Genomic DNA, 11,359 nt, shown 5'->3' on the forward strand with positions numbered 1-11,359 from the left:
CAGGTAGACTCCAGGGCTGCAGACTACCATGTACCGAAATAACAACAGTTGACGAAGGGTTCGACCCGAAACGTCAACTCAAATTTCTCTCCACGGATGTTGCCTGACCTGCTGAGTTTTTCCAGCATTTTCTGTTGTTATTTCGGATTTCCAACATCTGCAGTATTTTGCTATCGTACCATGTACCGAAGATGTTTCTGTTTCTACTTTAGATTTCCAGCATCTGCAGTACTTTGCTTGCAACTAAGTTGCTTCCAGCTTGTACACTGTTTGTATTAGTATTCAACCAAAGTGTTATTAATAATAATTATGAAAAAAAATGATACAAACGATACAACTGATACTGACTATATAAACTGAATCCTGACTGGTAATATTGTACCATTATCGCTAAATACCTACACGTGATGTCAGGCTGCATCACACCTAGAATCATACAGCACAGAAGGAGGCCATTTTGCCTGTGTCGGCTCTTTGAAAGAGCTCTCCAATTAGTCCCCTGCCCTTTCCCCATAGCCCGGCAAATTTTTCCTTTTCATGTATATATCCACTTCCCTTTTGAAAGTTACTATTGAATCTGCTTCCACCGCCCTTTCAGGCAGCGCATTCCAGATCGTAACTAATAAATTTCCCATGTAAGCTTTTGTAATGTCCTGTGTAAACTATCGCTGTAAGGACAGAGGTACAGGCAAGACTATAAACTGCAGGAACTCTGTCCCCACATGGATACCGGTTTAGAGTTTTACCATCAACAGCACCACCCAGTGGCTGTGCCTTCTCTGTTCTTTTCCATGTTACGTTCATCAGAATACATAGCGTAGCAACATAGGAACAGGAGGAGGCTATTCAGCCCTTCCAGCCTGTTGTGTCATTCATTTAGATCATGGCTGATCTGTATCTCAACTTCATTTACTTGCCTTAGTTCCATATCCCTTAATACCCTAACCCAACAAAAATCTATCAAAAGCAAAATACTGCGGACGCAGGAAATCTGAAATAAAAACAGTAAATGCTGGAAATACTCAGCAGGTCAGGCAGCATCTGTGGAGATAGAAACAGAGTTAATGTTTCAGGTCGATGACCTTTCATCAAGACTGGAAAAAGTTAGAGATGTAATAGGTTTTAAGCAAGTACAGAGGCAGGGGACGGGGGGAGGGGAGGAAAGAACTAAAGGGAAGGTCTGTGATAGGGTGGAAGGCAGGAGAGATTAAAAGACAAAAGGGATGATGGTGCAAGGTGAAAGGAGATGGTAACGGGACAAGTAAAGAAGCAGAAGATGGGTCGAGAGGGAATAGCAGAATCATTACCAACAGCTGCTGTTCGAAAAAGTGGGGTAGTGGTTATAGTTTGAAATTGTTGAACTCAGTGTTGAGTCCGGAAGGCTGTAAAGTGCTTAATCAAAAGATGAGGTGCTGTTCCTCGAGCTTACAGTAAGCTTCATTAGAACAGTGTAGGAGGCCGAGGACAGAGAGATCGGAGTGGGAGTGGGGCAGAGAAATAAAATGACAGGCAGCAGTGAGCTCGGGGTCATGCTTACAGACTGAATGGAGGTGTTCCGCAATGTGGTAACTCAATCTGCGTTTGGTCTCCCCAATGTAGAGGAGACTGTATCGTGAGCAGTATCAATCTCAGTTTTGAAATTTTCAATTGACCCCCAGCCTCAACAGCTTTTTGGGGGAGAGAGTTCCAGATTTCCACTACCCTTTGTGTGAAGAATTGCTTCCTGACATCACCCCTGAATGGCCTAGCTCTAATTTTAAGGTTATACCCCCTTGTTCTGGACTCACCCACCAGAGGAAACAGTTTCTCTCTCCCTACCCTATCAAATCCTTTAATCATCTTAAACACCTCAATTAGATTGCCCCTTAATCGTCTAGACTCGAGGGAATACAAGACTGTATGTGAAGCATCCTGTAAGAACCAGGAACGAGTGAGATATGACAACTGCCAATAGGGAATAAGAACTGTACTACAGTCTCATTGCCTCCGATCTTTTTTCTGTAACAGTGCAGTTGACTGGGAGTTCTTCACTGTGGGCGATGACAGCTTCCTGGTTGTGGCAAACTCTTTTGATGGCTCCAAGTTTTTTTTAAACAGTGTTATATACAGGTGAGTGCACTGTCACACATAGTTGAGAATGTCAGGTGTGAATGTAACTCGCACCATGTCCCATTCACCCATCACCCCTGTGCTCGCTGAACTACACTGAATCCCAGTCCGGCAACGCCTCGATTTTAAAAGTCTCACACTTATTTTCAAATCCCTCCATGGACTCGCCCCTCCCTATCTCTGTAACCTCCTCCAGCCCTACAACCCTCTGAGAACTCTGCACTGCTCCAATTCTGGCCTCTTGCGCATCCTCGATTTGAATCGCTCCATCATTGGTGGCCGTGCCTTCAGCTGCCTAGGCCCTAAGCTCTGGAATTCCCTCCCTAAATCTCTCCACCTCTCTGTTTCCCTTTCTTCCTTTAAGCCGCTCCTTAAAACCTACCTCTTTGACCAAGCTTTTGGTCATCTGCCCTAATATCTCCTTATGTGGCTCGGTGTGAAATTTTGTTTGCTAACGCTCCTGTGCAGCGCCTTGGGAAGTTTTACTACGTTAAAGGTGCGATCTAATTACAAATTGTTGTTGAAGACTGAAATTAAACACACTCCTAAATAAAATATAAAATTAGACATAATCTGAGAGATTTTTTTTCTTTTAGGTGGCAGGGTTACGAAAGTTTTGTCCCAGTCCATCAGCTGCCAACATATGGCTGCACAGACTGGGAACAGTTCAACACGGCAGAAGGCTCATACCTCATCTATTCTAGTGCGAAGGAACGCATTTCCAAGGTGCTCAAACTGAAGACCTATTGACCGAGAGGCGATTCAGTCAAAACTTTACGGACATAGAAAAGGAATTGGATTTAGGGTAGAGGCTCCTGGACTCAAGGGCCAGCCACTCAAGAGGTCTTTCTCATTGGAAGTAATTTACCTTGATGAACCAGGCTAGAGTGAAGAGTTTCATTTTGTTGGAATGCTTTACTTACTCCCAAGAGGAAATGACTGTACTCAGGAATTATCACAAGAGAAGGAAGAGAATATGAAGGCCACAGTACAGGAGGAAGCCTGGGTTCAGGAAGCTATTTTGTGAGCAACCAAAAGGAAGTGTAATTGGTGCTTTTTTAAAAATAATGTTCTTTACGAATTTGTTACTCAGCCCATTGCCCGTGTTACCGTGAATAAGCAACTAGAGGAACTGGCTGATTGCAATCCTAGATTCTATTTGGACGATGAGAACTACTATGGGTGGCATTCCTGGATGGGCAGGGAATTTGCGCTACGTGCAGCCTTTATTTATTTATATAAATCTATTTTATATATTGCACACCCCCAACACACACACATGGTACTCCCACCAGTGCCAATACTGCTGCATGGATTGATCAAGTTAGATTTGGTTCCAATCTAATGGACAGAGCTGGGGAGCAGGACTCCCCAGGGCCACTGCTTTCTTCTTGTCTCTATGGCTTGAGTTACTCTACACCGAACAGAACCGTTTTGATGTAGTCACTTAGCTGAGCTGTACGAAAGTTATTGAAAACCTCGTACCGAATGAACAAGGGGAAATAAAGCTGTCAGGGAAACATTACGAAGCTAACAATAAATAATAATTAAAGTAAGTGACATCATCTCTCCACTGGGGTGCGTACAAAGTATAGGGACTCCTTAAATCCAAACAATTAGCTCATCCCCACTTAGAGCTGAGGTGTACCTCATAGTCTTATCCAACAAGTCCTGAGCGTATGAACATAGGCAGACCTTGTTTTGATACTCTCTGGTTGGAACCTCAATTTTGGAGTCGCTTCTTGTTGAAATACTGTGATAAGGAAGGGCTATGTGACAAGGAATATTCCTGCTGCCTTTGACTTTTACGGAGTCCTTCCATCCTATTTGTGTTTTTAACTTGTATGAAACTGAGGAAACTGCTGCCCAGTACTAGAGAAAACGGGAAGTTTACTGTCTGTTTAGTACAAGATACTTTTGGATCCACTCTACCAGGCCGGAACACCAAACTGTAGTTTGATTGGATTACTAAGCTGTACTTGGAATAGAACAGGAAACTACACAAAGCAAGAGTATCAAAATGTACCTGGCCTGGAACTCCAAACTGCAGCTGGATTGGTACTTCAAAGACGACCTAAGCTGGAGCTCCTCGATCAGGTTTCCAATTCGCTCAGAGCCATAAGCACACAAGGAACCTTCTAGAAATGTGTTATTAGATGGAATCATAGAGGACCCCAAGGACAACAGGTCTACTTTAGTATCTGAACAATGAAAACATTATGTTTCTCTTTAAAATCAAATGGTCTTGAATGAAGGATGGTTTATATGGTTATTTTATATTTTAATTGTGCCTCCACTTGTTTCTGTTTTATAGAATAGGAATATTCTGAATAGTCTAAAAACCCCATGATCACCCACATTGCAAGTCCACTGTCCACTGTTGTGTTGCCCCTTTTTTCTGCAAGTAATATAAATCATTTCTGATTTATTTATTTAAAGGGGATTTAACCCTGTTTAAAAAAAATATTAAATGTTCGAAATGATGTTCTGAAGTCAGAATTATGTGCAGCTGTCTGCCTCTGGGAGACACCAATGTTTGCAATGTAATCTGGAGCCAGTTTGTGATATGAAACATTTCAGAGAATTTTGACTCACAGAAGAAATAGATCGACCTTCTGTCAGACTGCGAGCTGGGTTTTTTTACAACTCAGCGGGAGCGGACGATTCCCCCAGTAAGTCTCATTCTTTCTGCAAGGCCCTGGGTGAAAGAGAAGCAACCTCAGGCTGTGACTGCGAACTGAGCTTCTCGGCTCAGAACACTCAGATGAGTGTTTTAATTAAATTTCAACAATGCGCTCTGAATTGTTCAGCAGAGTTGCGTTCACTTTTAATTTGTAAGATAATACATTTACTGTTGTTTTCATATCTTCACGCTCTTCCCTTGGAGAATAATGCAAATTAGTGGATGGATATGCAGGCTGATAGGCCATGGCGTGAACACTCTTTCTACCAGTCGTTAGGGTGGTTAATCCTATACAGCAGGAGGGCTTTATTACAACTCGCATGGTGGGGCGGGTGCATCAGAGTGCCTCAAACACCCACACTCACCCACTGGACGTGAGCATCCCACTGGATATCAACCATGAATACAGAGCTGGAGCTCTGATCTCTGCACACTGGGACTGTCTGGAGCAGGGTTTGAACACTGCACCTTCTGACTCAGAGACTGGAATGGTACCACTGAGCCAAAGGCTCACTCCTGATACAGACACTCAATGTTACTTCTAGCTTGGACTATATGAACTGAAGGGAAATAAGGAGGCAACAGAACATTGGGCATAAGGCATCAAACGTGGGGCCCGTGTTAAAGGAGACAGTTTAATTGATTTCCCAGTCCCCATACTGACAGTAGGTATCTAATTCGGCAATCGATGTTGTATAATTCCAGAAAGTTGGTATTTTGGGTTCATTTTCTGGGATATTTTAACTCATCCTGGGCATCAGGTTTTGTTTGTATCAGGCCCTTTTGAACAGATTCAAAAGGGAATGTTAACAGAATTCAGGAATCCAGTTTACGTGCCTTGCAGAAGGAGTATTTTGTCTTTTTTGAATTTATAGTAAGGCTGCTGTTGCCTGATGTCTCGCTCACTGACGATTCACAGATGAGAAAGAGGTGCTCTTACAGCAATAACACAAGATATCCAAACCTCAAAATTGTCTACGTTTGTTGTAGCGCACACCAATCCATCTATTTTATTTTAAATGATAATTACTATTGTGCATTGTGAGCCAGACAAAACAGGCCTGTTTTCTTAAAAATAATCACTGTTACAGTGGAGTTTTCTCAATTGCTTGGGTGCTGGATTCATGTGCAGTGACATCAATGAGTGCCAGATACAAGCTTTGATGATGTAGAAAAACGTAAAATACCAATCATCAATATAGAAGTATATTGCAATGTTATACTGTCGGGGGTTTGCATTGCATTGTATTGTGTAAAGATGTTCTGAATATTAGGAATTGTTTTGGTATACCATATGGGATACCAAACCACTGGGAATTCTACATGTAGACTGAGGCCTTAATGTTTTACTTTATTGTCATATGACAGTTCCTGATGTCCTAGTTACAGGTAAACCAGCAGACACAGATAAAGCAGGTAGTGACATATAGAAGTTAGAGTGCTTTCTGCTCAATCTGCAGTCTCAGTTGTTCTTAGAGAACAGAAAAGGAAATCTTAAAGATTCTTGGAATTTCAATACACGACATTGTTCTTTTGAGAGCAGAGAAGGTTTAGGGGAAATTTAATACAGGTGTTTAAAAATGTGAGGGGTTTTGATAGAGTAAATAGGGAGAACCTATTTCCACTGCCAGGAAGGTCGGTAAGCAGAGGACACAGATTTAAGGTGATTGGCAAAAGAAGCAGAGGGGAGATGAGGAGATTTTTTTTTACACAGCGAGTTGTTATGATCTGGAATGCACTGCCTGAAAGGGCGGTGGAGGCAGATTCAATGATAACTTTCAAACGGGAATTGGATATATGCTCGAAAGGGGAAAATTTGCAGGGCTTTGGTGAAAGAGCGGGGGAGTGGAACTAATTGAATAGCTCTTTCAAAGAGCCAGCACAGGTACGATGGGCAGAATGGCCTCCTTCTGTGCTGTATCATTCTATGAAATTGGTACTTTTACTCACTGATCCATCAGAGAAAGCAAGGTATTTATTTTATATAATATATATTCTTTACACATTGTAGGATTAAAACTTGAATAAAGCTGAAAGAAATCTTACTGTGTTGGTTTATACACACTGTGGTCATTCATAGAGAATGCTCCTGGGGTCGTAATCACATGTTAACTCATCCTAGTCAATGGATAGCTCCCTCACTGGGCCGGTGCTGCTGTTTATCTCGCTGTACTCATTAGTTTACAGAATTGATGCCTCTATACAAAAGAACATTTCTTATGTTCTTATATACGCCACTTACATACAGTACAAATTAATTATGGGTATGCGTGTATGATCTTAGAATTATCCGCATGATTCCTGTTCAGGATTACTGAGGCTGCGTTACTTTGACTTCTGCAATACAGTGCTGACACCATCAATGATCTCACTCATCCCACCAAATAAAAGCTGAGGTGTGCGCACACGTTATAGTGTCTGTATATTTAAATAAGATATGTCTACATTTAAGAAACTGATGCTATTAAGGTGCTCTGTGATTATGGGTAAAAGCGGCCTGGTTATGGGGAAAAAATATAATTTTAATAGATATTAACTTAAAACTTTCTTACTTTGAATTCCACATTTTTTTGTGGTTGGGGGGATTTTGAAATGTAATGAACCCCCCATGTTGTGTAGGAGTAGAAGTTTTCTTACTCCCGAATTGGTAAGTTTAAATCAAAGGTCTACCTGATAGTCCATTGTGTTGAACCCCAGATTAAAACAGTGACTGGCGAAAGCCAGTGGCCTATATGATGACTCAATGTACAATCCACCAATCACAGCTTCAAATCCCAATGCTGCCTGGAATCCCTGTCAGGGAGAAAGCTGGAAGAAAAATAAAGGCCGTATTATATGGGTGGCAGCAGGTTCTGATTCTGCCGCACCTACTGTTCAATACGTTTAAATTGTTTGCTCTCTGAATGGCAGTGATGATGTGATGGAGTCATCAGCATGTCTAATTGTCAGGAGAATAGAGTGTGTCTGATATCCACCTCCCAAAGACCCGATTCTGTCATTTGGAACAAAGTGCCTGCACAATATGACCTTTCTGAATGGTTTGGCTGGGAATCTTGAACTGTGAGAGACTCATGCTGTGAGCAGGATGACAACACTGCCTGTGCTGCACTCCCTGGTCCATGCATTGCAAGCAACTTGCTGCTGAGATTCTCAGGATAGCCGTATTGGCACATAAACTTTAACATCACCACACCAATGTACAAACAGGGACAACGTTTGGGAGGCTTCAAGTAGCCCTCTTTCAGCTGAAAGGGCAGCTGTCTAACTCACGGAATCACAATCCCCAAGTTTGTCCAATCTTATAGCACACATTGGCTATGCAATCAGTAAGGGGTACGCCCAAACCAATCATTTCATAAAGAAAATATTCTAAAAACAATTTTATACACTCAATCTTTTCGATGAAAATCTGGCCTAATGGAGTGGCTTCTCTACATTACATTTAATGACATGGTTCACACAGACAACAACAGGTGGTCTTTTGGTCATGAAGTTTATGTTTGGGCTGGAATCTTCCTGTTCATAAGCAGTCTCGAAAATATTGCTGGGAGGATCTTGCTGAGATCTTGACTGAACTGAGAACTCTAGTCTGCCTGTGTATCATACGGCCATTTAACCTTTCAGTTTTTACCTCCTAGATTGGAACTAACTTCTAGTTCAGTCAGACATCTGTCCTTTCTGCCAGTGGTACTCGCATTGCCCAACATGAAGCATCTCTTTCAGAAGTAGTACCATTCCAATGCTCTCCCGGCCAGCCTCCCCCCTTGCAACCCCCATAAACTTGATCTCAAACAAAACTCTGCTGTCCATAACCTAACTCGCACCAAGTCCCATTCACTCATCACCCCTGTGCTCACTGAACTACTTTGGCTTCCGGTCCGGCAACGCCTCAATTAAAAAATTCTCATCTTTATTTTCAAATCCCTCCACGGCCTCGCTCCTCCCTCTCTCTGTAACTTCCTCCAGCCCTACAACTCTCCAAGATCTCTGTTCCTCCAACTCTGGCCTCTTGCATGCCCCCGGATTTCCTTTGCCACACCATTGGCAGCCATAGCTTCTGTTGTCTAAGCCCCAAGCTCTGGAATTCCATCCCTAAACCTCTCCGCCTCTCTACCTCAGATTTTGTCTGATAATGCTCATGCGAAGCACCATGGGACATAAAAAAAAATAAAACAGAGACTTGCATTTATATAGAGCCTTTCATGACCTCAGGACATCCCAAAGCACTTTCCAGTCAATGAAATACTTTTGAAGTGTAGTCACAGAGAAGCTTAAGGGGAGATTTAATAGAGGTGTTCAAAATTATGAAGGGTTTTGATGGAGTAGATAGGGAGAAACTGTTTCCACTGGCAGGAGGGTTGGTAACCAGAGGACACAGATTTAAGGTAATTGGCAAAAGAACCAGAGGTGAGAGGAGGTGATTTTTTTTTTTACACCGCGAATTATGATGATCTGGAATGCTCTGCCTGAAAGGGCGGTGGAAGCAGATTCAATAGTAACTTTCAAAAGGGAATTAGATAAATACTTGAAAAAGAAAAATTTGTAGGACTATGGGGAATGAGCAGGAGATTGGAGCTAATTGGATAGCTCTTATAAAGAGCCAGCACAGGCACGGTGGGCTGAATGGCCTCCTTCTGTGCTGTAAGATTTTATGATTCCATCAGGATTACAAACAAGAAACTGTGCAGTGACAATACAGCATAAATCGCATCACCAAATGTCTCTGCTGCTAAGTTATATTCTCAATTTTCTCCCATCTTTCATGTCCTTGTCCCATCCTCGGACACAAATCTCTGGCCATTCTCCAATACCTCATCTCAATAGCCATTCCTCACATATAAACCTGGACAGTGAACATTGGCAAGCGATGTCCACACTAGGGTTCCCAACTCTGGTTGGACATATTCTTGGAGGTGTCATCACATACCTGCCTCCAAATGCCCTGCTCCCACACTCCTGCCATTGGTTGCCCAACATGTCCATCCTCGTGGCACCTCTCATTCCCACCATAATTGGCTTAATGGGAATGGTGGCATAGTGGTTATGTTACTGGACTAGTAATCAAGATGCTAGTAATCCAGAGGCCTGACTAATGATCTGGAGACATGAGTTCATAAGCCCACCACGGCAGCTGGGGAAATTAAATTCAGTGAATTAAATAAATCTGGAATAAAAAGCTAGTATCAGTACTGGTGACCATGTAACTACTGGATTGTCGTAAAAACCCATCTGGTTCACTAATGTCCTTTAGGGACGGAAATCTGCCGTCCTTACCTGGTATGGCCTGTAAGTGACTCCAGACCCACAGAAATGTGGTTGACTCTTAACTGCCCTCTGAAAATGGCCTAGCAAGTCATTCAGTTGTCAAGAAGGTGGCTCATCACCACCTTCTCAAGGGCAATTAGGGATGGGCAATAAGTGCTGGCCTTGCCCACATTCCATGAATTAATATTTAAAAATTATTAGCCGACTGTCAGTCAAAACAGCTTTTTTCCCCATGTCCAGTATTTTCATAAATAGTAAACAAGTGTTCAACGATTTAAAAATTTTTTTTTTTCTAATGCCCCTATGATTTTTCTCTTGGGTTGCTCGCAGTAGTGTCTTGAAGATTAATCTTTCATTCCTGGAGATTCCTGGGCAATCCTGGAGGGTTGGCAACCCTAGTCCACACACACTCATTTCCTGCAGGACATTGGCTAAGAATGGAAATGGCAACTGAATTTTTTTTAAATCCCCCCCGCCTTGTCCCAAGTTTATGGGCCCCAAGGACAATTGTAGTGTCCCTAGCACCACCTTGGGTGAGATAAACTAACTCAACCCAGGCCAGAGATCGAACCTGTGACCTTCGCTAGTCTTAGGGTTGCCAACTCTGGTTGGATGTATTCGTGGAGGTTTTCTCACATGGCCTCCTGCCTACAACTGCCCTGCCCAATCAAACAGTCTTTTATTCTCATCTCCAATACTTTTTTTATAAATAATAAACAAAAGCATTCAAAGAAAATTAAAAATATACACAATATACTGTTTAATGTGCTTATAAATTAGTCTGTATAAGTAATTGTAATTATTTCTTTTAAAAATACATATTCTATGAGGCCTTTAATATTAACACACTCCTGTACACTGATGTATTGGTGTGCCCTCTTGTAACACAATTTAGATTTGCTAGAATGTTACTATTTTTCTAAGAGATATGACTCGCTCTGTATTAATATATGTTCAATAAAGCATACGGTCATTTTTACTGGTGTTTTGTCTTTGATTTAAAAGTCAGAAATGTTACTGGGTCTTGTACAACAGCAATTAAGGTCCTTGGTTACTATTATGTCAGCTGTGACTCAGTTGGAAGCACTCTTGCCTCTGAGTCAAAAGGTTGTGGGTTCAAGTCTCACTCCAGAGACGAGCACAAAATCGAGGCTGACACTCCAGTGAGGGCATGTCAGAGGTGCTGTTTTTCAGATGAAACATTAAACTGATGCCCCATCTGCCCTCTCAGGTGGAGGTAAAAAATCCCATGGCACTATTCAAAGCAATGCAGGGGAGTTCTCCCTGGTGTTCTGGCCAATA

The 11,359-nt window shown here is 42.2% G+C and overlaps 1 protein-coding gene across 1 annotated transcript in view; it reads left to right on the forward strand.

Moving 5' to 3' along the window:
- LOC147120044 (thrombospondin-type laminin G domain and EAR repeat-containing protein-like) overlaps positions 1 to 11,024 on the forward strand; it is a 60,169-nt gene extending 49,145 nt beyond the window's left edge. The window contains exons 11-12 of the mRNA XM_085985557.1: positions 2,008 to 2,109; positions 2,706 to 11,024. Coding sequence (XP_085841683.1) covers positions 2,008 to 2,109; positions 2,706 to 2,859 — 256 coding nt within the window. The 3' untranslated portion in view covers positions 2,860 to 11,024. The remainder of the gene's footprint in view (positions 1 to 2,007; positions 2,110 to 2,705) is intronic.
- The last annotated feature ends 335 nt before the right edge of the window (positions 11,025 to 11,359 follow it).

This window comes from Somniosus microcephalus, chromosome 4 (genome assembly GCF_052327205.1).
Source record: "Somniosus microcephalus isolate GS21.2 chromosome 4, FLI_Smic_1.0, whole genome shotgun sequence".
Taxonomy (NCBI): Eukaryota; Metazoa; Chordata; class Chondrichthyes; order Squaliformes; family Somniosidae; genus Somniosus; species Somniosus microcephalus.